The sequence below is a fragment of the Agelaius phoeniceus genome, chromosome 21, assembly GCF_051311805.1.
Source record: "Agelaius phoeniceus isolate bAgePho1 chromosome 21, bAgePho1.hap1, whole genome shotgun sequence".
NCBI lineage: Eukaryota > Metazoa > Chordata > Aves > Passeriformes > Icteridae > Agelaius > Agelaius phoeniceus.
This window is the reverse complement of record NC_135285.1, coordinates 9,285,518-9,311,465: the sequence shown is the minus strand read 5'-3', so window position 1 is coordinate 9,311,465 and position 25,948 is coordinate 9,285,518. Positions and strand designations below refer to the sequence as shown.

At 41.3% G+C, this 25,948-nt stretch overlaps 1 protein-coding gene across 2 annotated transcripts; it reads right to left on the bottom strand.

The window, feature by feature from the left end:
• On the bottom strand, nt 1-24,249 carry QSOX2 (quiescin sulfhydryl oxidase 2). Of its 2 annotated transcripts, none has more exons than XM_054646618.2 (12): nt 23,916-24,249; nt 19,236-19,336; nt 18,004-18,052; nt 16,799-16,907; nt 16,505-16,595; nt 15,045-15,190; nt 14,378-14,521; nt 12,513-12,642; nt 10,524-10,646; nt 9,310-9,460; nt 5,666-5,854; nt 1-3,600 (listed from the first exon to the last, which is right to left on the bottom strand). In XM_054646618.2, exons 1-12 carry the CDS (start codon nt 24,247-24,249, stop codon nt 3,050-3,052), a joined length of 2,118 nt encoding a protein of 705 aa, XP_054502593.1. In that variant the 3' UTR covers nt 1-3,049. The 2 variants fall into 2 exon arrangements, with proteins under 2 accessions (XP_054502593.1, XP_077045183.1); XM_077189068.1 differs by having other exon boundaries at nt 16,799-16,904; nt 23,916-24,212.
• Nucleotides 24,250-25,948: the final 1,699 nt, after the last annotated feature.

Sequence of the window (25,948 nt, the reverse complement as noted above, 5' to 3'; positions counted from 1 at the left end):
TTTGCCCAAACGTTTGCAGTTTATTTTAAACAAGCACATTAATTTACAATTTAGTACAAAACAGTCACTTTTCCTTCCAAGAGAGGAACGAGACAGTAAAAATCCAACCCAATCAGAACAGACTTGGAAATGTCAAGTTATTGACTTCAAATAAATAGAACATTTAAATTACTGACATGGTATTGTCACTATTTTCAACACCTCATGTGCAACACCACACCTGGGACCTTTGTTCCCACCCAGTTCTGTGCAGAACAGCAGGGTGGATGCACTACTGGAAACAGAAAATTAGGAATTCTCACCAATCACTCCATCAGGTTTCTTTAGCATTTGCAGCTTTTGTCTCTCCTGGCACATTCTACTCCTTTTATTTTAATATTTCCTATTTGAAAGCATCCTGAGAGCAAAGAAAGCTCCATGAATTACAAAGGGCCAAGGGACTGCCCCAGCACAGCACGATTCCCACAGGGAAGTGGCATTGCAGGAACCTCTGTGGACAACACACCACACAAATGCAGCCTCCAAGGTTGAGGATGTGGGGCTTGGAGGCAATTTTTAAACCAGAAACACTTTCCTGGCAACATCCCCCATCCCCCAGTGCACACTGTATTGGTACAGAGACATAAAATGGTAAAATTTGTTATTAGAAAGACAGAAAACAAACCCAAAATTTACTCAAGTGAATTCAAAGTCAAGAAAACCTTCCCAGATGAGGACATTGAAGTGAAGGCCTTGGCTGATTCACTGGCAAGAGCTGGAGGACCAACATGGACAAGCAATATCTTAATTTCATTAATTTCAGACTTTCATACTCTGAAGAGACAAAAAAAGCCACTGAAGTTTGAGTATTGATTCATTTTGTTGTGTTTGCAGCAGGGTCACAGCAATGTGGAAGTTCAACTTTATTCCCCCCAAACTTTATTCCAAACCCACATTTGCTGTTTTTTAATGGCAAAATCATCCCTACAAACCCCCAAGGCCTTTTGCTTCCATGTGCAGACAAAAATGAGCAGAATGAGTCAAAGCTGGTGAAACCAGGTCTGTGTATTTGCTGGAATTCTACACAACCAATGACTGAATTTCAACTTGAGAACGTGCAACACTGACAGCAGGAATTATTAACTAGCTCAGTTTTCCAGATCCAGCATTGCTGTGCTGGGTTAGGTTTTCCTGGTGTTTGGGTTTTCTTTTCAAGCTCAGGGTCCTTGCTGGTGGGCTGAGAGCACCCCAAAGTTTCCTGATTTTCCAAAGTCAGTGTCACCAGTCATTGGGTTCCAGCCCAAAGCAAAGGGCCCTGATGAGCCTGGAGCCCCTTCCCCACAGGCTCACCACCACCCTTGTGCTCACAGGGTGCTTGAATAACCAAGCCCAGCTGCTCTAAGGATGGGAGTCATAAATTCCTGAAGAGGAAAGACCTGGGATGGTTCCTTCTGCCAGAACTCTGGAATTCTGAGGGTCCTCGAGGACACGGACCCAGCCCCTCTGCAGCACTGACAGGGCCATGGGAACTGAGATTTCTTCCTCTGCTCACAGCAGCCCCAGAAAGCTGCTCCTCTGCATGGGTGTTACTGTGATAAACTTCAGCTGCAAGGGACAGTGAATCTTTGCAGCTCAGCTCTGTCATTCCAACTGGATGCTGCAGAGACACGTCAGAAATACTCAGTTCTGTGAACAGCCAATGTTTGACAATGAAAAAATAACCCTGTGAAGTTTCTGTGCTTTTTTTTTGTTGCCAGGCTTCAAACTTTCTATGCTGGGGGTTCTGAGGGGAATCAGAGGAGGACACAGCAATGGTGTAAATGCAGGGAATTGGCCAGGGACTCCTTATTCCTTCTCGTGTAACAGAGGAGCCAACAAACATTCAATTAAATTAAAAGTTGCAAATGTAGAATTGAAAGGAAAAGCCTTTTTATATAACATAATTAATCTGGAGAACTCACTGCCACGAGAAAACATTGAGGCCAAAACCTATTAGGATTAACTAAAGATTAGGTAATGGATAACTAGAACATGCTCAATTACATTGGATAGGATTATAAACTTCACTATCCAGGACGTGAATTATCCCCCCCAGCCAGGATCACAGCAACTCCTACTCCCAAGGATGATTTTTTAATGTTTTCATGGTTTCTTCTCACTGCTGCTCCAAGTACCCCACACTGAGCTTTAGAGGAAACTGGACACCCCAGAACAGAGCAGTTCTGGGTGGAAATACCAAGGGAAGTGTTAATTGCTCTCTTGTGATGGAGAATTTCATCAGAAGAAACTCAGCATTTGTAGATTTTCCAATCTGTTCTGCCACAGTAACACAAACCTTGCTGTCCTTCTCTAAAAACATTGTTTTCCTTTCCTAGAGTTCATCAGGATTGGTTTCCACCTGGAAAACACCATAATTACTTAGCAATCAGAATCAGGCTGCTAATTGTGCCCCAAAACTCTCATCCTAGGGATGGCACACACATATCCTTGGCTGGAATGCACCAGAGAATGGATGAATGATTTGAACATGAAACGCTTCCTACTTTAAATATATAAGTAATATTTCAGAAAGTGAAATTGAATTGATTTAATCAGAAGAGAACTCATGTTTCCTGAAAAAAGTCATCAGAATTCCTGCTTCTCCCAGTGAGGCAGCCACGGTACCATTCAGAGGAACTGCTCAGCACTCAGGAGGTGAAATCAGCTCTGGATGAATTTAAAAAAAAACATAACACCTGACTTGAAAATACACAAAACAATATCCAATTTCCTTCTCCAGCAGGCACAGTGGATTGCATAATGCAATGTTTACCCTGGAAATGAGTAAAGGATGTTGGTGGGAAGTCATGGAAAACCTTAACTGCCAAATGCAACGCTCCTGTGTGAGGACATTGACGTGGCCTTGGGCAAAGCCTGGGGATCTCAAGGCCAGCTCCACCCGTTCAGCTGAACACCTGGGAAATGCCTCAGGAAGAAAGGGGTGTGACCCAAGGAATACTGCATATAAAATCCCTGATCATTAATATTAAAGCTGTGTCTGGGACCCAACAGCCACAAACAGCGAGAGCTCCTACACCGAGGAGCGGTGAGACTTCACTTTCCAGCGCTTGGACCTCACCCGGAAAAAAAAGTACATGATCATCAAAAACAAGGATGATGCCACATAGAGGATGACACACAGACTCATGTCTAGGTTGGAAAATCCAATCCCCAGGAAGGACACAGCCTGCCTGGTCCCTTTGAGGCTCACGGATGCAGCTGCGCCTTTGCCGCTACCTTGGACAGCTCCAGGATTCCCCACTGGCTTCTCCAAGCCCCTGGAGCCTGGAGCTCCTGGCTTCTCCTGCTCCTGGAGCTGGTTTTCTGCATTTCCCCCCGAGTTCTTCTGCAGGGTTTTGTCTTTCACCTCCCTCGTGTCTCCCTGCTCGTTGTCACTGGGGTCAGCCTGGCTCTGGGTGTATTGATAGAGAATATTTTCACTGCTGTAGTGGGACTTGAGGAATTGCAGGACTTGCTCTTCATTCCAGCTGTGCAGCCCTTTGATTTCTTCATGACATGCAGGACAAATGTCTGGAGTTGGCCACTGAACTTTGGGGAATTTTGGATCCTCAGTCAAATCACCTAATTGGGAGGAGAAAAAGAGAAATGGAAAGAAGTCAGGAGGGATGAAGAGGGAAAGCTGCACCATCAGCCCAGGGAGTGCTTTCACTTCCAGTGAGGCTGGCATGAAAAGCCACAGCACAATAACTGAATTAAACAGACAATCACAAATTTGGAACTTTTCTCATCAATTATGACCCCAAACATTTCAAAATACAAACACTGACTCAAAATTATTTCCATTTTCTCACAGGAAAAGCTGCAGCATTTCAATCCCAAGCCCAAATCCTGCAATTGCTGCTTTTAGAAGGCAGGAACACTCAACAGTCTGGGCCCTGCAGGGTTAACCTGAATTATGGTGCAAAACAAACTGCTCTTTTCACTCCTTAATCCCTGTTTTCTGCCTGGTTTGCAAGAGCAGCTCCAAGGCCAGACACTCAGATATTTTCCTGTTTCTGTGTTGTGAACCATTCCATGGCAAGCTTGCTTTTCCACAGCTCTGCATCATTACCAGAACAAACATCAGGATTTTATAGCCATGTTCATGCTTAAGATGTATTTTTCAGCTGAAAACCAAGTCTTTACATATGTAACACTGTCTTGAATTAGAGCTGATTTTAACATTTCAGATGCTCACAGCTCTGGCCACGTTTCTGAGCTGAACACTGCAGCTGGTCTCACACTTTGCTCTAAAAACCAATATTTTAAAATGTGAATGGAAAGAATTTTTAGAAACAAAATCTCCACCTGGTAAAACCCCTGATTTATCAACCTGATTAGTACACTAGCACTTAAAATATTTTAGAAATAATAATTTTGCATTTTATTCTCATTTTGTTTTTTTATTCTTTTTAAAAGCAGGAAACTTCCCCATGATTTTGGGTAAAATAGGGATTCAAAAGACATTTAAAATATGTCTCTCCTTGATATTTATGAGCAAAAGAGCAAATTGGCTTTTTTATCCTAAAGATCACTCAGCAATCAATTTGTTTCAATAAAAAATGCAGAAACAAAATGTGTTACAGCAAGGGTACAAACAGAAAGCTCCCTGTACTTTGTGTTTTCCTGGCAAAGAGGGAAGTGCTGTAAATCCTGTGCATTCCAAAGGAACAGGGAATAATTCAATAGGGCAGAGCCATACCCAGGCACCTCCTGACCCCCACCCCAAGGTGCTTTCATTGACCAAACATCATTTCTCACTCAGCACCACAAATACAGATGCAGCTTTTAAGGGTGAAAATACATCACTGTCCCACAGAGAAATTTTAGCAAACTGAAAAAGCATAATTTAACATTATTATTTATTCCAGTGTGTTTATAGTTCTTACTAAAAGGGTATTTTAGCTGGCTGCTGCATCACCTAAATCAATATCCATGTGAGTTTTCCAATACCTTAATGTTCTAAATAAGTGCATTGCTCCACCACTTGGCAACCCCAAGTCCACAGGAGTTGCCTGTTATAGGAACCAAAATTAGAGGATGCTTTTATTTAATCTCTTATTATTTACCTTTTTTCTCCTCAGAGAAAGGAGGCAAACTGTTTGTACTCACAACAGTATTTAATTCTTCATAAATCTTGGGAATGCAGCAGGAGTATAATATGAACACAATGTAGCATATTGAAATTGTAACTAATGCTGCATTACCCAGATCCATAACAGCAGACAGGGATTTAGTGCAAAGAGAAACCAATTTTCTTTAGTGCTTTAGTTACTTGATACCTCCATAACAGAATGGATTAAACACAACCAGTATTTTAACAGCACTTTCAAGTGAAAACACGGGGATCTGGAGGGGGCACAGGTTTCCTTTATACAGTAATTTTATTTTATTCAGCTGCTGATCTGCCAAGAGTTGAGGCTCTTTTATCCTGAGGAAGCCTCTTCTTCAATTGCCATCATTTCCCAAGCCAAAACAAAGGCTGCTTTTAACCCTAAACTGGTACAGAAAGAAATGCAATTATTTTTTTTATCCCCTGCTAAGCAGCTGAATTGCTCCTTTGATTTGGAAAGAGCCTCACCAAGGAACAGGTGGAATCTCAGAAGAAACCAGCTCTGAGAATGATGGTTTTCATTCCCTCCCCTACCTGCCAGCCTGCTGTTGACCACGTTGTGCCTCTCCCAGAGCCACAGAACAGCCTGCTCCAAGCTTTTCACAGAATCCATGGATTCTCTGGCCATCTCCTCAAAGTGCTGAGCACAAGCCCTGCACCCAAAGAAGTGCTGGATGTATCTCCTCATCACCTGCAGCACAATTTGGGGGTTGTCCTCAAGGCCTGCAAGACAAGGGACAGACACAGCTCCAGCAGCAGGGAAGCGAAGGGGGGAGAGATGGAAAGGAAAATTTGCTCCATTCTTATTCCATAGAATTGACACCTGAGCTGAAATAAATCACTTTTGCAATTTAAAGTGGCTGGTTGTACCAACACCTACACACATTCAGTCTGTACAAATGAGCTCAAAGCTACCCTGAACACCACAACCAAATAAAAGTCAAGTGGTCTCTACAGAGGAATTTCTCCTTGCAGAGTATCTTAAAATTTCAGGGAAAAACCAACCTTAGTTAATGAAAACCAGACATTTTTATCAGAGAACATTGTGAAATTGCTAAAATATGCAAAATTCCCACTTTCTGTATGTCACAACTCCTGTGGAATTGGAGACTTTCTCCAAGCTCTTGCCCAATGTGTAAATTTAATATAAATGTTTATATTATGCATTCACCTCTATATTCATGGCCAGGCACTGAAGTTATGGTGACTTTGCTACTGAAAAATCAAGAGTCCAAGCCCCTCTGTGAGTCCTGCACAAGGTGCCTGTGAGGGCTGTTTGTTACTCCTCATTTGAGGAATTAGAGAGCTCCACAATCTCATTAGAATTATTAATTCCATGGCTTTTTTTGGCAGGCTCTGAATGCACAGAGCAGCTGCTGAGCAACACTTGGGAGAATAAATCAGGAATTCCTCCTAAAATAAACACAAACACGTGATTTTTGTAACATTTACACTTTCACACTAAAGACAATGCAAAAGAATCATGAATTCAGCAGGAAGATGAGGCCTGCACAGGCTGAGAACTTTGTGGCCTTTCTTGTGTCAGCAGGCAGCTCCTCACATCCCTAAGAGCCTTGAAAACCTGATATAATTTGTTGAAATCCTAATGGTTTCATCTCTGTCACACAGAATTCCTGATTCATGCTTAATTGACCCAGTAAATTATGTCAAAATGTATTTAAAAATGTCCTGTGTGTTACCACGAGCACACACTTGTCAAATTAAACACATTTTATGGTGCAGATTGATCAAATTACAGATTCCTGCTGCTGAGCACCACGAGTAATTTACTATTGCTTTGTTTTCTTGGGGAAAAAAAAAATCAACAAAATCTGCTCAAACTATCAGAGCACTCATCTGTTACAGATATGGGGAATATATAAAGATTGTCATCAACACCTTTATTTACAACAACAACAGGATATTCTTAAACACAGCAGCAAAAAGAAGTCTTTAAAGAAATCCTAAAAAAACCCCTGATTTCTCCTCAGCCATTCAATATCTGTGATTGAACAGACATGTATAAATAAAAGCTATGAGATTAAAGCAGATTAAATTACTGCATTAAAAGAAAGGCTGGAAAATTATTTTGGAAGGTAAAAAAAAATTTCAGGCAGAACAAGTTTTACCATTTATATTGAAGTATGTATTTAGGCAAAACAATAAACACAACCATAAAATTATCTCTTTGTGGAGAAACAAGAGATTCATCCACAAATTTAATTTCATCTGTTCTCCTGTGCAATGGTACACCCTTGAAAATTAATTTTGTGGGGAAATCTGTCAAATTTAGCACTAGATTTAAAAATGCCAGATCATTTATTATAAAATCCACAAGCCTGTCTTATTCACACCAAGACATCCTGTTACCTAAAACCACATTTCTTGCAATGAAGTGAGCTCAGGAAATGATTTCTACAATGATTTTACACATTCCTGGCTGTGAGCAGCTCTGTCCTGAGTCCCTTTGGATCCCCCCTGCTTCTCCCACTGCAGGTTCAGATTTCCCCACTCAGTATTATTAAAATGTATCAAACAGAACCAAATAAAAGAATTTTATCAAGAAAGCCAGAGGGGTTCACCCAGAGTGCCAGGCCCTCGAGCAGAGGGGACAACCAGGAGAAATCCATCTGCTTCAGAAAGCAAACAATTGCAAAATGGCTCATTTTGGTTGTTTTTCTTTTATCAGCCCCCAGATGAATCTTCTATTAACATCTGCCATGTATCATTGTGTAATCCTCCTTTTCTCTTTCCTCCCAAACTACTGCAATTCAGGGTAACCCTAATCTTTAAAGTGGACAAGAAGCATAAAACCCTACCTGTGGTGGGAAGGATTAGGGAGTACATCATGCTTTTTAGTAGATGGGATTTAAACAAGCAATAAGGAGAGGAAAACCTCCCAAGACATAATCCCACAGTCTCAGACTGACCCAATTCTTTCACCATAAGAAGTGATCATCACATATCTGGCCCGATTTACAGCCAGGGTTAACTGTGCCAAAGAGTTCTCAGGTCCTGCAATGTATTTTTAACTTCAGGCTCGTGCCTGAAACACACAATTTGAGGGGCAATTTTGTGTTGTTAAGTATTAAGGATTAATAGATTTAATCAGAACACTTTGGGACTAAAAAAGGGGAAATTTAAGTTATGCAGGATCCTGCTGAACAGCTCAAAATCATCCAGCACAAACCTCTCAAACTCACTGCACTAAATGGAAGAAATTCAATCTACTGCCCCATGAAAAAGAAACAAAAACAGAAACAAAAATCAACAACAGAATGATTTGCTATCAAAAAATGCCTGTTCTGCAGGAGAATTATTCAGATTTGAAGGATTTTCACTCTGATGCAAATAGTGCTGGACAAATGTATGGATCTATAATGTGAAATAACAAAATCCTTTTTAACATACAATCAACAGCTGGTAAATTGAAAAATTCTGAGTTTTATGATGTCCATGTAGAATTCTCATATTCCTTGGAAAAGACATTTAAAAGGATTTAAAGGAAAACTAAATAGAATTGTAACCAAACAAAGCACTGTCCTGGCAGTAATAAAAATCAAACTTTTAGAATTAGTGATTCTATTTTCATTGGGTGAGGAGAATAGATTTTATAACCAGCATGTTTCTTAAACAGGAACCATCACCAGAATATTAACACTCAGCCTCACAAGATGCTGCAAGTCTAAAAATGAGCAATTTTACAGAGTGCTGGCAAAGTAGTAAATCACTGCAGGGATTAATGACAGGTACATTCAGCTGGAAAAAAAAATAAACCAAAAAGTTGTAACATGCAGTATTTAAGAAATAATTTAAGAAATAACATTACAGAAGGATCAGCTAATGGCTGTACATCTTTTATAGCCACTAAACTGGATGGTAAAACCTCATTTTCCTCAAATTTCATTCTCAGAGCAACCTCAGGTAACCTGAATAATTTTCATCCCTTTTCAGGGAGCTCAACATTTCTTTGTTTGAAATTCTCTTTTTCTTCTTTTTTTTCCCCTTATTTTCTGCTTTATTACTCCCAGCTTTAGGGCCACACACTTGATTTAGCACATTTCCAAAGCTTCCTGCTGCAGCCAAGCTCTGACCCCTGCTGGTGCAGCCCTGCAGCCACTCTCCTCCACAAACTGATTCCTTGAGGATTTAAACACCAAAAAATGTTTGCTGCTCACCTGTGTTTAGCAAAGCTTTTGGTCTCAGTGCAGCCTGAACAGTGAGGGTGTGGAACAGCTTCCAGAGGGAGCAGCTGTAGCCCCTGAGCTCTGGTCTGCTGCCCTGGCAGCCAACCCACTGCACTTTCCTGGGCAGAAATATCCCAGAAATCTGCAAAAAATAAAAGAGATTTATTGATTTATTTAGGGGCCTAAATGTACCACTGAGTGTGGCAGCACTGCTGGTCCCACATGGAATTGAGGTGATCCAGAGTAAAGAACAATAAATGACTTTCTGCACTTGATAATCAGTTCATGCTTCAGGCAAACAGAAATCCTCATGTCTCAGATACTCTGAAGCATCATCATAAAACTCATCCCTTTTGGGCAAGATACAAATTGTTCAGTCATTGACATCAAACCTACTAAAATCAGCCTGACAGAGCACACAAAGTAGTTCAACCTGTGAAGATTATTTTTTTTTGAGAACACAACACATGAAAATATTCCACAACACTGCCAGAGCTCCCCTGGGCACATCCAAAATTCCCTCTTAGTCCACAAAGTTTACATGATTTACAGTGTAAATCCTTCACTGGCTGTAAAATTCCATATTATTTCTTCTTGGAACAAACCCACTCCTTATTCATTGCACCTGAAATGTAGCACAACATCTTAATTTCTGAGGCTTTTCTCTCCTCTTCCTAAAACACACAGGAGGCTTTCAAATTTCAGACAGAAATAGGGAGGACATTGTGAAGTTCTGTGCAAAGACAACCCTGTGACAGGGCTTTGCCAAAGTGGGATGGAATTCCAGCAGGGAAATTGGAGAGCATTTGGGGAAACTCTTCAGGAATAATGCACATTTCAGTGGGTAAATTTCCCATCACTTAAACTCTGACCTTCAAGAGAATCCTGCTGACAGCAGGCACAGCAAAGTCAGAAATATCCTCTGGGAATCTTGCATCCCTGGGGATGACATTAGGGAACAAGTATTGCTTGCTCATTATAAAACCCAGCCAGGATTGGACATTTCAATTCTCTCATTTCAATTTCTTTGTGTGGATGTGGGTTGGTTTTTTTTTTTTTCCCCTGTTAATGATTTCACTTTATATTCATTTTAACCTTCTTATAACTCCATTATGAGTGGGGGAGCAGCAGTAAATGATGTCTTTGATACAGAATCTCATCCTTTCCTAATGCCCTGTTTGATGCTGGGACTGGGAAGAGCTTACCCGCATTTTGTTGTTGACCAGATCCAGGATAGCATCATAAGGGATTTTGTCTAATGGAAGGCTCACCAGCCACTCCTGCAAGGTCTCTAACAACTTCACCACAGGCTGACGGCCAGGAAAAAGCTGGGAAAAATAAATAAAAACAAAAAAGAAAACATTTTCAAGCACAAATCTCATTAGCAAAGAGCTTTTGGTTTTATCCAAGTGTTTTTGGCATCTGTGAAATGCTTCATTTCGTTTTCTGATGAGCAAATTAATTACTTGTTCTGCTCGCAGTAAAAAGCCATCTCACACCAGCTTTTGCTCACAAAATTCAACAAGTTTTTTTGTGCAAAATGTTAAAAATTTTTAAAATTTTAGAATTCTTAGCAGGCAGGAATGCTACAGAACAACTTGACGTTATCTAGGATTTCACATTAAGGTAATTCAGTTCAGAATGTTGCTCAAAACAGAGTAAGACACCTCAGTGAAACAGAGAGGCTGAAATTCTTCTAATTTTTGGAAGATCAATCACAAAATTAGTTATTTTTAGTAAGATTTCTGTGAGTTTGGGAGTTGTTATCCAGAAGAACATTTTCATTTCATGTGTAACAGTGATTTCCAAAGTGATCCTAAGGAATCAGGGACTTCCTTAACTCAGAGAGCCCCAGCCTGGCAGAGGAGTGTGAGGACCTGTAAATCAGTAGTAAGGCCATTATTTTACAGCAGAAAGGCTATTTTGTTCTAATGAGGGTTGGAATTATTACAGAATTAAGTCAAGTATCTGCCATTCTTTAGGACCCTTCCAGAGGGAGCAGAATTTCAGTCATAAAAACTCCCCGAGCAGGGAATCAGAGATTCCTGTGCCTTTGGATTGACCATCACTATAAACAGGAGAAGAATATTAAAAAATTCCTAACAGAAACACCTGAAAATATGAACAAGAGAAACGAGGAAAGTGTTACATGGCAAAAAAAACCAAAAAACAAAGAGCAAATACAGGATAGCAACCCCTGGTGGGACAGGGCAGGGGGAGATGAGCAGGCACCTAAAAGAGAACATTCCCCATTCATCACAACAGCCAGGGAACCAAATGGCATCAGCTGGCCATGGGGAAGAGCAGAGGGGATAATATGATGGAAAGATTACCACCACACTTTCTTAAAGAAATGAGGCCAGCTGCAGATTTCTGACCTCTGATGGCTGCAGGGGGGAGCTGGCTGGGTAAGGAACTGTCTGTCTGATTTTCAGATAAACCCAGATATTTGGAAGTGGTTCACATAGGACTTATTATTCCCTTAAGAGTTATTGATTCACTTGTTAAAAATAAAACATAGTGTTAGCTGCACAGGGAGTAAAAATAAAGATATATTGGTCATTTCAGGAAGCTGGCATTGTAAAGCAGAATGATTTTAAGTTTTTTTCAAGTCATATCGCATTATGTTTTATGTAATTTCTTTTTATGCAAATGTAACACATAAGCATTTTTAATTTTAAATACTCAATTATATTCAATAGCTCAGTTATTTTTGAATACCTATTTAATCAAAATCAGTACCTCAATTATATTCAAAATCCAGATAGAAGCTACTAACATCTCTAAATAGAACAGCATTTGCCAAGTATGCATAATGAAATTCAAAAGTCAAGAATGAAAAACAAAGGTTGGTTTAATCCCACTGAGCAACAATAGCCACTTATCCTGAAAATCTGATAAATGGACTATATTTACAGTGTTTGTTCAATATGCTGCAGACTACTTAAGCTTTATTTAATTTTGAGCCCCCTAAGGTGAAATTAAATTGCATTTTAACCCTGTAAGTATGTCAGAACAGCAAACAATACCTCAAAAATAGTCTTTAAATAAACCCACCAGGCTGCATTTGAAGCTACTGAGGATGCACACACTCCAACACTGAGCAAGACATTTTGAGAGACTTATGCCCCACAATAAATTTTCTGCTGGAGTCACTTCATCTTCACAAATAATCAGAGCCCAGAAGTGCCTACCTTGGCAGAGATGGTGACAAAGTCCTTGAAGGTTTTTAGCTCAGCTCCCTCGAGTGCCTTGTGCGTGGCCAGCTCCACCCGGAGCAGGAAATGCAATCCTGACTCAAGGTCAGCCATGTAGAGCCTGGACCTGGGACACACATCAATAATCCTCTTAATAATAAAAATAAATAAATAAATCAAAATCAAAATAATCCTGCAGGCTCTGGCAGCCTCCTGCACCCCTTCCCTCACCACTCACCAGGTAAATTGATGACAGGAGGTGTCATTAAAGCCCTCAGAGGCACAAGCAGAGTTTGGAAAATTGAGGCACAACCACACATGAGAAAGTTTTTTTTTAGATTTGACTGAACTTTTTGCTTCCCAGTCAGCTTTACCTTGAAATGAAATTACAGCCCTGGTGTAAGGAAATTACAGCTTCTCTGCTGGGCTGACCACAAACAGAAACAGGACATGCCCTGAACAACAGGGGAACCCACACAGGGCAGGGGTGCAAACAAGACTGGAAATGTCAGTGTTGGGAAGGACTCAATTAGAAATCCTCTCCCAAATGCAGCAGTTTTACTGCAGGTCTTTTACCTCCCAGTTAAAACACAGCAGCTCTAAAGACAAGAGTTCTGATAGGTGCAAGTAAACCATATAAACCAAATAAAACATTTCCCAAGGTCCTTCTCACAACCAAATATCTTCATAACTAAACCTGGTTTACAAAGTACAAATGTAGCAGGCACACAGCCCCAGCTTTCAAAGCTTTTCAGGCAGTCTGAGACAGAGCAAAGGAACTGAACAAACAGAAGTTCAGAGAGCTCACACTTCTTGAGGAGCTCAGCAGCACTGCTGTTGCTAAAACAACAGAATTAAAAAAGAAACATTGAAAAAACTGGCTGCTCCCACCTCCTAAATAACATGCAGGAAAGAACATATTAAAAGACAGAATCATCTACAATCATATATACTACATCTATAATTTAATTTAAGCCACAGACTTATTCTGAATTTATCTCCTTAATTAATAAAGTACTCACTTAAGTTATAAAACCCAGCAAAATTCTGCTTCAAGTTTCTTAAATAAAGAGACATCCACATGAATGCAGGAGGCTCTCCAAAAGGATCCTATTTAGAAGATACTTGGAGTGGAGATTCATGTCAAAAAGATTTTGCCTTGCTGGAAAGCAGCTCAATTTAACTAAGTTGTTTTGCTCACTGAATGTTCCATATAAAGTATTTTATAATAGTCACTGAAAGAAGATGACACGAATAGTGTCCATGAAAGGAAAATAAGTATTATATTAAAGCACTCAGCCCCACATCTTTTCCATCTAAAGATGCTGAGGGATTATCTCTCTGCACAGGCTTTGCATCCTTCTCTCAAAGAGGGAAAGAGGGTGAAGATAAACCTCAGGGGATTTGGGGTGATAAACATCTTTTACAGTGACTTTAGCATTTTCTATTGTACTTGCATTTGACAAGCCCTTTCCAGTGGCACTGTTTCACTATTGCACACACAGAGAATCTCCCACAGGAATGTTACAGCTTGGCATTTTACCATTTGAATTTTTTCAGGGACAACTGTTCACTTCTTTCAGGTAGTGGGTGATAAGTCCTTGGCATTTTCAAGGCAATTGAATATTTCACAACACTTCTGGTAAAAACATTCCTTCCAGAGCAGTGCAGACATTTGCTGCTAAAACCAGAATACCTCAGTAATTTCACCTGTGAATTGTTTGAAAAGTTGCTCACAATTGAACTGAATGGAGTGAAAAGAAGTAAAATATGAAATTTACAGCACAGCTTCCCATATGGCAGGAAAAAGCTGCAGGTAATTTTTAATAACCAAATTTATAAAAATCAAGGGCATCACTTACTTATCAAACTCTTTCCACACCTTGATTTCTGTGCTCTCCTCTTTATTTTCTGGAGCAGGCAGCTGCAGTGGCAAAAGGAGTTTTTTCCTTACACCTGGCAGTGACTTTAAATATGAAGAAAAGAAAGAACGTAGAGGCTTCAAACTGCAAATGCACAAAGAGAGATAATTTTAATCTCAGACTAAGTGAATGCCCAAAGCTAATAACTACATTTATAAAATAAGCTATTCACTTTGATTTATGTTTTACAGTCCTAGTGCAGCATGGCCTGTTTTGATACAAAATGAAAAGAAATAATGTTCAATTTATGAATAACAAATCATTTGGATTAGGAGTGTGAAATTCTGTTCGAAATAAGAACAAATAATGTTTATCCAAATGTCAGCTCACATTACACAAGAAATGGGTTTTCTTAAGAATTTTGATGCTTCATTTATTTTTTCCACTTTTATTCCAAAGATTTTTTTTCATTTCAGAAGTATCACAGTAATAAATTGAAGCTATAAATAGGCAACAGTGGAAGTTAAAGCAGTATTAGGTCTTTTATTGATAATATAGGGAACACACAAGTTCAGGCAGTGCAATGTATTGATGAGGTGTCAGGACATCAAATCCTGACATTTTCATAAGTTAAGTGAACATCCCCTTCTGACAGATAATTACTTACTTGCTAATTAATCCATGGCTGCCATTGGGCTGTATCAGGTAGCATGAGGGGACTGAGGTGACCCCCAGCTTCTCCAGGAAAGGTTTATCAAAATTCAGGGCTCTCCTCACCACAATGTTTTCATACTGGATCAAGTCTAAGATGACCTGGGGAATGAGAGGATGCCATGAATTATACATTGTTCAAGGAATATCCAATCTTGCAGGACAAGACACATAAACAGGTGAAGTGCATCATCCTTTAAGGGCATCATTAAGCTGTTTGCAGGAAGTGCAGCTGTGGCTGCTCCGTGCACATGAACAATTTCACTTAAAGAAGATCTACTCTTCTCTAGAAATTATTACTCCTATTTTGCTTTTTTTAATTTTATTTTTTCTTGGTCTGTTCTGTTCTTTTCCTCCTTCCTTCCATCAGTGATGACACATGGCCTCCTTTTCTTCAGCAGTATGGGAAGGTTTGTCCATTTTGTCTTGTGTTGTAAACATGAAAACAATGCCATTTTCTATTTCACTAAACTATAAAGCTCAAATACTACATAACACTAACAAAGATTTTTTATCCTGCAAGCAGACTCCAATTTGTGTTAACCAAACGACTCTGTCTTCCCCTCTAACTGTAGATAATAAAAACAATGTGATAAAAAGCTGAGGAACTTCATAACCTTCACCCTTCTTCAGTAATGCCCACTTGCAGCACCACAGCAGCTCCCAGAGAACAAATGCCTGGAATCAGCCTGGTCCCAAAGTGATTCCCACTCTTGGCAGCACAACCTCCTCCACTCATGACACTGGGCCACCTCAGCATCAAATCTAATTAGAAACATTTTGCAGACACTGGATGTTTCCACACAGATTATGCTTGGGTAATTATGCAATTGTTTTTCTTCACTTATCCTTACCAGGAAAAGTAGCAGTTGTCTGAGCTAACAACAGGCTCATTAAGTGGGGAAATGGTGCCCAATCAAATATTTTATTGGGAAGCAAAACCTAAAGACTTCCACTTCCTCTGTGTTTCTGAACTGCTTTATGCTACCATCTTAATTTCCCCAAATTTATATGTGAAGAAAGGGAACTAAAGAGTTTAGATTATTACAAACAGTTGTCCAAAAGAATGAGTACTCAAAATGGTTCTCTAGTAATAACAAAACAATAATGTAATCTGGCAATATTTTTGTTGTGATCTTTCAAATTCTTGAAAGAAAATTGTGCTGAGAATGAAACTGATAAATTAACCTTCTACTGAAATAAGAATGGAAGAAGTTAACACGACATCACACTCTTCTGTAAGCAAGTTCCTCTGTGTGACTGAACACCCCAGCTCTATAAAACCCCTGGGTTTTATGATCCCCAAACAGGTGTGCCCTGCTCTAGTGCTGCATTCAGGGAGCTGTTGCTCAAGTCCAGCTGGTTGATGGTGACCTCCACCCACAGTCACTCTGTCCCTCACAGGTCCCACGTTACCTCTCGGCCCACGTAGGAGCTGTTGCTCTCAAACACAATGGCTGTGTAGTGGTGGCTGCTCTTGTCAAAAAGAGATGGGAGATCACTGGACCTTTGAGGAAAAGAAAAGCAATTTAGCACAGAATGCAATACACCCACTGTTACTCATGGAATTTCCTTTTACAGTCTCATAGCACAACTGGTATTAAAAAAAAAAACCAAAACAACAACTTTTAAAATATTTTTAATCTTCTACAGTTTATTTAATTGACTGAGTGAACAGAGAGCAGCTACATTTGAAAACAAGGGACTTACAGCACTGGATCCAGTGGTGGGCAAGCAGGAGGCCTCAGCTCCTGGGAGTGGTTCTGCAGGAAGTCAATCATCATCTGCCGCAGCGTCTGCAGCTCTCGATCTGCTCCTGCTGAGAACAGGTCCCAAAAACCCACACAACCCTTCAGAAAACTGGGAAAAATGACTCCCATGAAGGTTTGCTATGCATGTGGGTTCTCATGCTTTTCTGGGTCAGGTTTTTTCTTTAAATTCAGATTTAAAACTCAGCATACTGTTTGGCTGAAGGAAAGGATTTGGTTGTAGGATTTAATTTTAATGTTGCTGTGGGATCATATTTAAAAGCTGTCATCCCACCTTAAAATTAATAAAACCTCAAGACTTTTCCAAATGTATCCATCTGCCTGCCTTGCTGATTTTCTCTTCAAACAGTGCTTGATTCTCAATGTGAACATTTACACAGTAGTTGCTGTGGGCAACTTCAGCAGGATAATAACCACAAATTAAAATCTGCCAAAGTGTATCATTCCTACCATTGGAGAGGCCACAAAGCCATGGGACAAGAGGAGGAAATAACTGAAGTGTGAGAATATTTTATTTGCTTTAAAAGAACTACATTAAAAAGCAGAAAATACTTCAAATGCCCAAGAGGTAAAACTAAGGTTCCCTTGCACAGGAAGGGTTAATGGTGCAGGTGGTCTCTCCTCTGACCTCTGGCCTTTTAAATGTTCATCCATGGAAAGGGACAACATTACTTTTGTCCCAGACAAACCACCTCAAGCTGTGATCCTGACAAACCCTGGGCTAAGCCTATTTTCAGGGAGCCACCATCTGAATAGGGGCTCTCCCAGTGCAGCTCAGGATGCCTGGAAAATGGCTGAGGGATCAAAAGTCAGGATTGAGCAAATTGGATCTCGTGCTGATGAGGAGTGTGGTGGGGAAAAAAGGGATTAAAAAAAATTAACAAGCCATTTGTGGAAATTAAGAGCTACATTAAAAAAAAAAAAAAAAGAAATGTGATTTCTAAATTTCTTGGAGAAATATTTTGCCTGCCTAAAAATTCTGATTAACACTTCATAGAGTACTTGAAATATTGTGTCTTAAAGAGCTATTTAGTGTCCACTCCATCCCTGCCCAAAGGAACTGACAGGATTTTTGGTTGTTGTGTGACACAGCCCTGGCTGACAGGAAAACTGCTCTGGGAATTTCTCACAGTAAAATGCTCTTACCGTGGTAATTTTCTCCAGTTGTGAACTGCTTTGTAAATGCTTTGAAGTACTGTGTGGGAGAAAAGAAAAGTCACTGTATCAGACAAAAAAGCCCAGTTTAGGAATGAAAACTGCTTTCAAGAGTTTTTACTTTTACAGCTCTAACTGCAAAACATTTTTATTTATCTGCTCAGGAGACAGTTTTCCCTCTTAGCCTGTGAGTTCCAAAAAACTGCTTCTCACCTACCTGAGGGCAAGAGGAAAAATCCCTTAATGCATAATTCAATGGTGTGTGTCGATCCTGCACTGCAAACTTTAACCCAAACACAAATTAACTGATCACCAAATCTGTGCTACCAACTGTGTGTGTGCACTTGGAACACTGTTCACATTTTCCCAACTCCCTCCAGTGGTTAAACAGGAGATCTAAGGGAGCTTGGCTGCCTTCTGCTACAAAAAAATAAAATGGAAAAGACTCCAGGTTTAATAAAGAGGATATCACAATTTACACCTAAAAATTTGGAGAGTAAAAGAAAAAAAAAATTGGTTTTACTATCAGGGTAAAAGATCACAAATCCTACACTGAAATGTCTCCTGTTCCCTCTCCTGTCATCACAAACAGTTTATTCAACCCTCTCCATCCACCACATTCTGCTCATACTTAATAATGTGATTAATTCAGACTGACTGAGAAGGTAAAAATTGCATAAAAATGAGCAATGGCAGTTACTCCTGGCTAATGTGGGCATCCTCTTTAAAAGGCAGTTTAAGCATTTTATTATGAAAAATATGATTAAACTAATCACAAAAACAGTGAAGGATCTATCAAGAGTAAATTTTTAATTGGTCATGCAGTAAGCTGTTTTCATGAGGCAATTTCAGTGTGTTCCCTTTCACACACCAAAACTAAAAACATTATTAATAATCCTGTAACAGCTGAATTTGAAAAATATTTATACAAATGGTTATTATCTAAGAAATCTATTGAAACTAGGGGTTATATACATGTGATAACATGATACTTTACAGAATCATACCTTCTTTCAATAAGAATTTTTCAGATTCAGAACTGAATTACTGCTCAAAAGAGCTGCATCAGCTCTTGCATTCAGCAAAACCCCCTCAAATTAATCTTTTATCAGCTCTGCAGTTTTCTCAGCAAAGCAAAACTCCAGCTACAGAACAACGAGTTACCCAGTTTAATTACTAGAAAACATGCATAATTTGCCTAAGGCAGGATGTTCTGCACTTACCCTGAGGGTTGGGTAATAGTGAATCCCATATTCTTTGCACGTCTCATAGTTCCCTTCTTCCCCACAGTCCAGCACTCCAACTCTAATTGCAGATTCCCAGTCTGCAAACAAAGATATCTTTCAATTTTCAGCAGGAGTGACCATGGATCCCAGCTGATGAATTACCTTGCTTCCCATGGAAACCAGCAACAGGACTCAGAGATTCCAGAGGCATAAAAATCCAGCCCTGGGTCGATTCTCATTCGCCATTCATTTCCATCCCCCAGTGTAATACAATCTACTGATTTTTAAAATAACTAAAACCTCCCTGTTTTTCTTGGCTTCATCAGTGCTTTCCATGCACCTGAACAAGAGGAATCCCAGCACACAATGCAGCAGCTCCAGGAGTGAATCCAGGAAGATGAAATCAGGGCCAGTCCAACACTTGCGAGGAACTGGATTGAATTCCTCAGCTTTTCCCATTAGCTGTGCTCATAAAATAGAGCATGCAGAATGAATATAACTGAATAAAATTCATCCAACAGTAGCTCATCCACATGGCTGTCAATTCCAAACCCATAAATTTGATGCAACTTGTATTAGAGCTTTTTTAACAAGCTGCTTTTTCTCCAACTTACAGTTTTCTGAGAGGTCTCAGAATTACACACAATCCCAGCTCATGTAGTGTCTGCTGAAAGCTGCATTTATCTGGCAGTATTGTTCAGAAATACATTAGTTATACCCTCAAAAATACCTGAGTTTTAAGCAGTGTTCAATAGTTGAGTTTGAGCATCACTCTGACTTTACTTTATAGCAACAACCACGAGAGTTCAAGGATTTCCATAAATATGCTTATATAACTTCAATAAAAGCTTTCAACTAACTTACAGCTTTTTCCTTCTCTTTTTGCTGGGAATTTATCTTTTTGAGCCAGCCTCTGCTGCAGCAATCACTTTAAGGAAGAACCACTCCAAGAGAATCCTTAGACAGCTGCTTTTGAAAGCAAAGTTAAATCAAACCAGCCGTGGGCAGAATTTGAAGGTCCCCCACGATTCCCAATAAAATCTAAAAAGCACTAAAATTAAACCTGCTTTTATAGCAAAGAGCATGAAAGCTTCATCAAGTTCAAGAGCTGATGGACAGTTCTGGTCTGTGAAATTTAGCTTGACCTTTGCTTGTGTTTGGAGGAGGCCAGGGCAGCTGATGGAGAGGTTTGTGCTGAACATGCCAAGAGCTGAGCGGGCACCAGGAGAGCAGATGGGCACCCATTCACAGCAGCACAAAGGACACAACAGCCCATTTCATCAAATAAAATGCACAACACAAAAGAAAAGTTTGGCTTCTGGTTATCTCCTTCATTCAACTTTCACCACTCCTCCTCTTTTTTCCACCTGTCTGGATCCTCCTCCTCGCCATGAATGGGAGCTCTCTGAACTCAATGCAAATAACCCCGCACAACAAAGCAGCCCCACCCCAGCTGAACACCCGGGTTAAAGAGCACCAGCTGGGATGTGCTGCTTAACATTCCTGCTGCTGCTGCTGAAAACGGAGCTTCTGCTTGCCAAGGGGTGCCAGAGCTGCTGGAGTGCACAGCTGACACTCTGGAGTTACTGCAGCGCTGTAGCCTGGGCTGGCTTTTCTCAAAATGCTGATTAATTTGAAATTAGCATTAGTGGTTGTGAAATACTCACTCACAAGCGATGGGAGAGAGGCAGATGAGGGATGCATTAACCAACACAATCTCTGTTTATGCTAAACGAGCTCCAGTGAATGACAGGGGTGCATTGGACAAACTGGAATCCTGCAGGTGGGTTAAACCTGCCATGTGAGAAATGCCACAGAGCATCGACCAGAGGATGACAAGGAATTCACTTCCTTCCCATAAAGCTGGCTGGTTTCCATCAGGAAGTTTCAGCCAGGGGGGTAAAAGCCTGATCACAGGCACCTCTCTCTCACAGCTACTTGAGAGCTGCCCATTTTGACACTTGGCTGTTTCCTGAACAAGGTGACTGCAGCTCCCCACCAAATGTGTTCAAAGAACAGTTTCTAGCAGGAAATCATTATTATGGATTTGAAACAAAACCTGCTAAATTTAGACAGTTACCCCAAATCCTGAGGATTGGAAAACTGAGAATTGATTCTATGTCTAATCCATAAGTTGTCCTATGTGTGATTTCCAAGGGTTTGTTACTACACATAATTCCAGCCTGTATATATTTTGCTGATTAAACTTAATCATCTTTTAGAGAGAAAAAGGATAATTAACTCTAATGGCCACTTTGGCCAATGCTGTAATAAAATGAAATGTGTGATTAGGAAAGCAGCAGCACTGACTGAGCTTAAAGCCTGTTCTGAGAGGGAGTATCAAAATAAAAACATTAATTACACAAAAGCAAGCACTGATCCTATTTTTCAGGAGGATTATGTTCTGTTGTGAAGTCTGCAATGGTAGTATTGCCAAGATTTAACAAATGAGAAACAAAATTAAAATTAGGTCTATTAGCACAGGCCTTTTTTTGGACAAAGCTGTTGCGCCAATTTAACTGGATTTTGTTTGGACACCAAATCAGCAAACATAACCCCAGTGATCTAGGAGTTCTGCATCCTCGAGGATATCCTTTAATATCCTAGCAGATGAGAAAATATCTTTGAAAAAGAAATGCTGAGACAGATTAAGTGGGCAAAATGTTTTGGATTTGGTTTCTTTGATGAAGCTACCAATGAAAAGTGTGACTGTTCTCAGTCTCCTAAAATCCATTCATCCAACTTGAAAATGGAAATATTTGGCAGACAAATAACACCAAAAGCCAATAGCATTTGCTGGTTGTGCCAATGTCCACAAAAATTCAAAATCCACTTCCTAAATAAAAAGTTTTCATAAAATTCAATGGATTAACGGAGAGAGGCCTTTAATTGATTTCAGTGATACAAGTACATGACAGCATCTGCAGTTACCATGTCTGCTGGTGAGGAAGAAAATATGTATTTTAGGAAGTCTTTACAAGTTACAAAGTTACACTGCTGTAATCCTGTCTAAATCCCTGTCTTATTTTGACCAAACCTCTGGCCAGTTTGGGCTCTTCATGCTCTCCACTGCTGTGCTCAAAGACCTCCTTGTTACTTCAAAGAAGGAGAAAATCTAATATTATTTTGGCCACAAGCAGATTAAAGCAGGAGAGAGAATGTTACATAAACTTATGCAAATTAAACAGAAGAAAGTTGCTGGTTTATAAACAAACCCTTCATGCAAGTAAGGAGCATTTGAAGTGCTCTGAAAACCATGACAGTTCTGTGTTCCTCTGCTTTTGAGTTTTTGCTCACCACTCACAATTCCTCAGTGTGTGATACACCTATTTTAGGGTGGGTTTCCATTTCCAGAGATCTAAATGCACACCTAATACTTCACCTACATTTTGTGTGAGCTGTTAATGCTTTTCAGAGTGTCACAGAACAGCCAGAGCTCTTCAGTTCCTCTCAAAGTGAAACCATGATGCATTAAAAACTGCTGAATCCATCCTGGAAACCTCTCCTGGGTGAAATGTGAATTAAGAGTAGTTTAAAAGCCTTTTACACTGCTGTATTAAGCATAACACTTCCTACAAATCTGATCTCACGTTTCCTCCCCAGCAGAAGTGCTGAACTTTAATTGATACCTCAGGGGCCTGTTTCTTTCCTTACATCTACAAATAGAGTAAAACTCTTCAGTAAAACTGAGCAGGCTAAGAGACAGCAAGGCAGGTCCCTCAGCATAAGCTGTAGATGCCATCATTACTTTTAAAGTCACTAATCAAGAAATCTGAAAACCTGGTTCTCACTTTGCTTGATTTTTGTGTTATTTTCTGGTGGCCCTTTCCCCTCTTCGAGCCCATCCACACCACATTGAATATGCCAGATATAAATCAAGTGTGTACACAGCCTCTCCAGTACCACAGTATTTTTTGCTTATCCTCTGAAACAAGCTGCTCTCTTGAGAAAACATTTAGAAGATAAACATCGTGCCTTCAAGAGTTCAGTGTAAACAAACCTTGGCTTCACAGGGACACTTACATGCAAACCACACTGCTGTGTGCATGCAAGGTAATGGTTTATGCCTGGATTCCTTCAAAACCTTTAATTTGGAGGTGTGCTTCCACCATGCACCCCTTGCTCTGTCCTATGTGCTATTTTGGCTGTGTGGCAGCACCTGAGCAGGGGATGAGGGTGATGCTCACACGCCAGAGATGGGGATAAAGATGATGCTCACACGCCAGAGCAGGGGATGAGGGTGATGCTCACATGACAGAGCAGGGGATGAAGGTGATGCTCACATGCCAGAGCAGGGGATGAGGCTGATGCTCACACGCCAGAGATGGGGATGAGGCTGATGCTCACACACCAGAGCAGGGGATGAAGGTGATGCTCACACGCCAGAGCAGGGGATGAGGGTGATGTTCACACACCAGAGCAGGGGATGAGGGTGATGCTCACACACCAGAGCAGGGGATGAGGGTGATGCTCACACACCCCCAGGCACACGTGCCATGGCCCGCCGGTGACACAGTGACCGAGGCCCCGCGGTCCCCCAGCCCAGCGCCCCCCGGGGCACCGCCAGGCACCGCCGCGGCCCTGCACCGGCTCCGGGCACCGCGGGAGGCCGCGAAGGGCCGCGGGACAGCGGCCGGGCCGGCGGGGCCGTGTGCGGTGACCCGGTGCGAGCCTCACCTTTGACGTCCCCCGCCAGCGCTCGCCAGGTGGGCGCGAAGGCGATGCAGTGGCCGCAGGACGAGCTGTAGAACTGCACCACCCAGGCGGCCGAGGAGTTGAGCAGCGCCGGCCGCACGGAGCCGGCCGTCAGCACGGTCAGCGGGTCGTGCCCGGGCCGGTACAGCCGCGCCGTGGCGGCGGCCGCCAGCAGCACCAGGAGGAGCGCCGGGAACGGCACCGGGAGCGGGACCGGGAGCGGGAGCAGCGCCCGCCGGCCCCCGCCCGCCGCCGCCATGTTGGGACGCGCGGAGAGGGGCGGGGCGGGGCCGCGCCATAGCAACGCGCCGGCCATGGCGGCATGGGCTGGGGGCAGCGCGGTCTGTCCCGCGTCTCTGAGGGGAACGGCGAGCGTCCCCTGAGGGGATCAGGAATTGTCCCATGTCCCCTGAGGGGAGCGGGGATTGTCCGTGTCCCTGACGGGACTGTCCGTGTCCCTCAGGGAAGCAGGAACGCCCCGGTACCCCCGAGGGGAGCAAGGACTCTCCGTGTCCCCTGAGCGCTACAAAATACGGAATTTATATTTTTTTTTATTAAAAAAGAATGTTCTTTGATGTTAGATTCAATCAGCGAAACAGAGAGCAACGAAGACGCTCCAGGCGTTAGAGAAGCGCTCGTCACCGGTGGCCACGCACAGGAGCAGGTTGCCCGGGAGGGTTTGGAGTCTCCCTCACCGGAGATGTTCCAGAGCCATCGGGACACGATCCTGGCTCTGGGATAACCCTGCTGGGCCAGGAGCTCGCACTGCCGGACCCACTGTGGTCCTCTCTTGTCTTACCCAGTGTGGCCTTCTGAGATCACTCGGTGGCCAAATTTATGTGATAATTTATATAGAAAGAGAAGTTTGAGCTTCACGAGTCTTCTCGCTGAGCAGAGATGAAAGCAGGGCAGCCTTTGGGTCGAGAGCTCTTTCATCCCTAAGCACTTCTCTCGGCAGGGAAGAGCCTCTCCTCAGACTGAAGCTCTGATAAAAGGCTGTGTGTAGGTGGTTTGATAGAAGCTCTGTCCTTTCCATAAATTCAGGATGAGCACTAGTCATGGATTTTAGCACCTTTTCACTCTGGAAGTCTCCTTTAATTTCTAAATACAGGCTCAAGAATTTTCATTACCTTAATGAGAAGCAGAAACCCAACAACGTCCCCAGAGAAGCGTTTCAGAGGATTTTAAAACTCAGATAATGAAAGACTGAGGTCTCTGAAAAGATAATTCTTGCTTCTGTTGCTCACAAACACTTCTTTTAATCCTTGAAGAACAAGTAGGGAACAAAGGGGTTTAAATTCTTAATTCAGGCCCACTGGGGGAGTTCGAGGTTAGAACTTAATTAATCATTGTTTGTGGCCAACAACCCACAAACAGTACAAGAGTAAAATTCTGCTACTTCTGCTTTTTCCTGACCCTTTATTTTATTTGACCATTAAATCTAAAATGGTTCAAACACATCTTATGGTCCATATCCACAGCTACAACCTAAATGATTCTCATATCACAGCCCAGCTTTAGGCTTTTCTCTATTTTTTTCTGGGTACAACAAGCAACAAAATAGATGGTTACAATAGCAGAACTACAACGGCTTCCAAGAATTGAAAAACCTTGTAGCAGCTGCTAATTAGGATTTTAAAAATCTGCAGTGCCTAAGATATTTTAGAGCACATTTTATTTAGAAGAATTGTTAAATGTATGAAGATGAAAGAGATGGATTACAGGAGAATTAAATGTAGGGTTTAACTGAGAAATAATCATTTTCTATGAAAGATAATGACTCCTCTTGAGGCTAGTATCAAGATTTATTGACCCAGGAGGTTAATATTGATCAAACCCAAGGCAAACAAAATATTAGACCTTGAAGGAGAGTAATCTTGATATTGAAGCCTTGCCACTGAGTGAACAGGTCAATATATCTGGGTGCCAGAATCTCAGGTTTTGTACACAGAATGGTGGAGGATATTAAACATGTCTGACATGTTCTGTGTACACACTTTTTATTCTCATCAGCA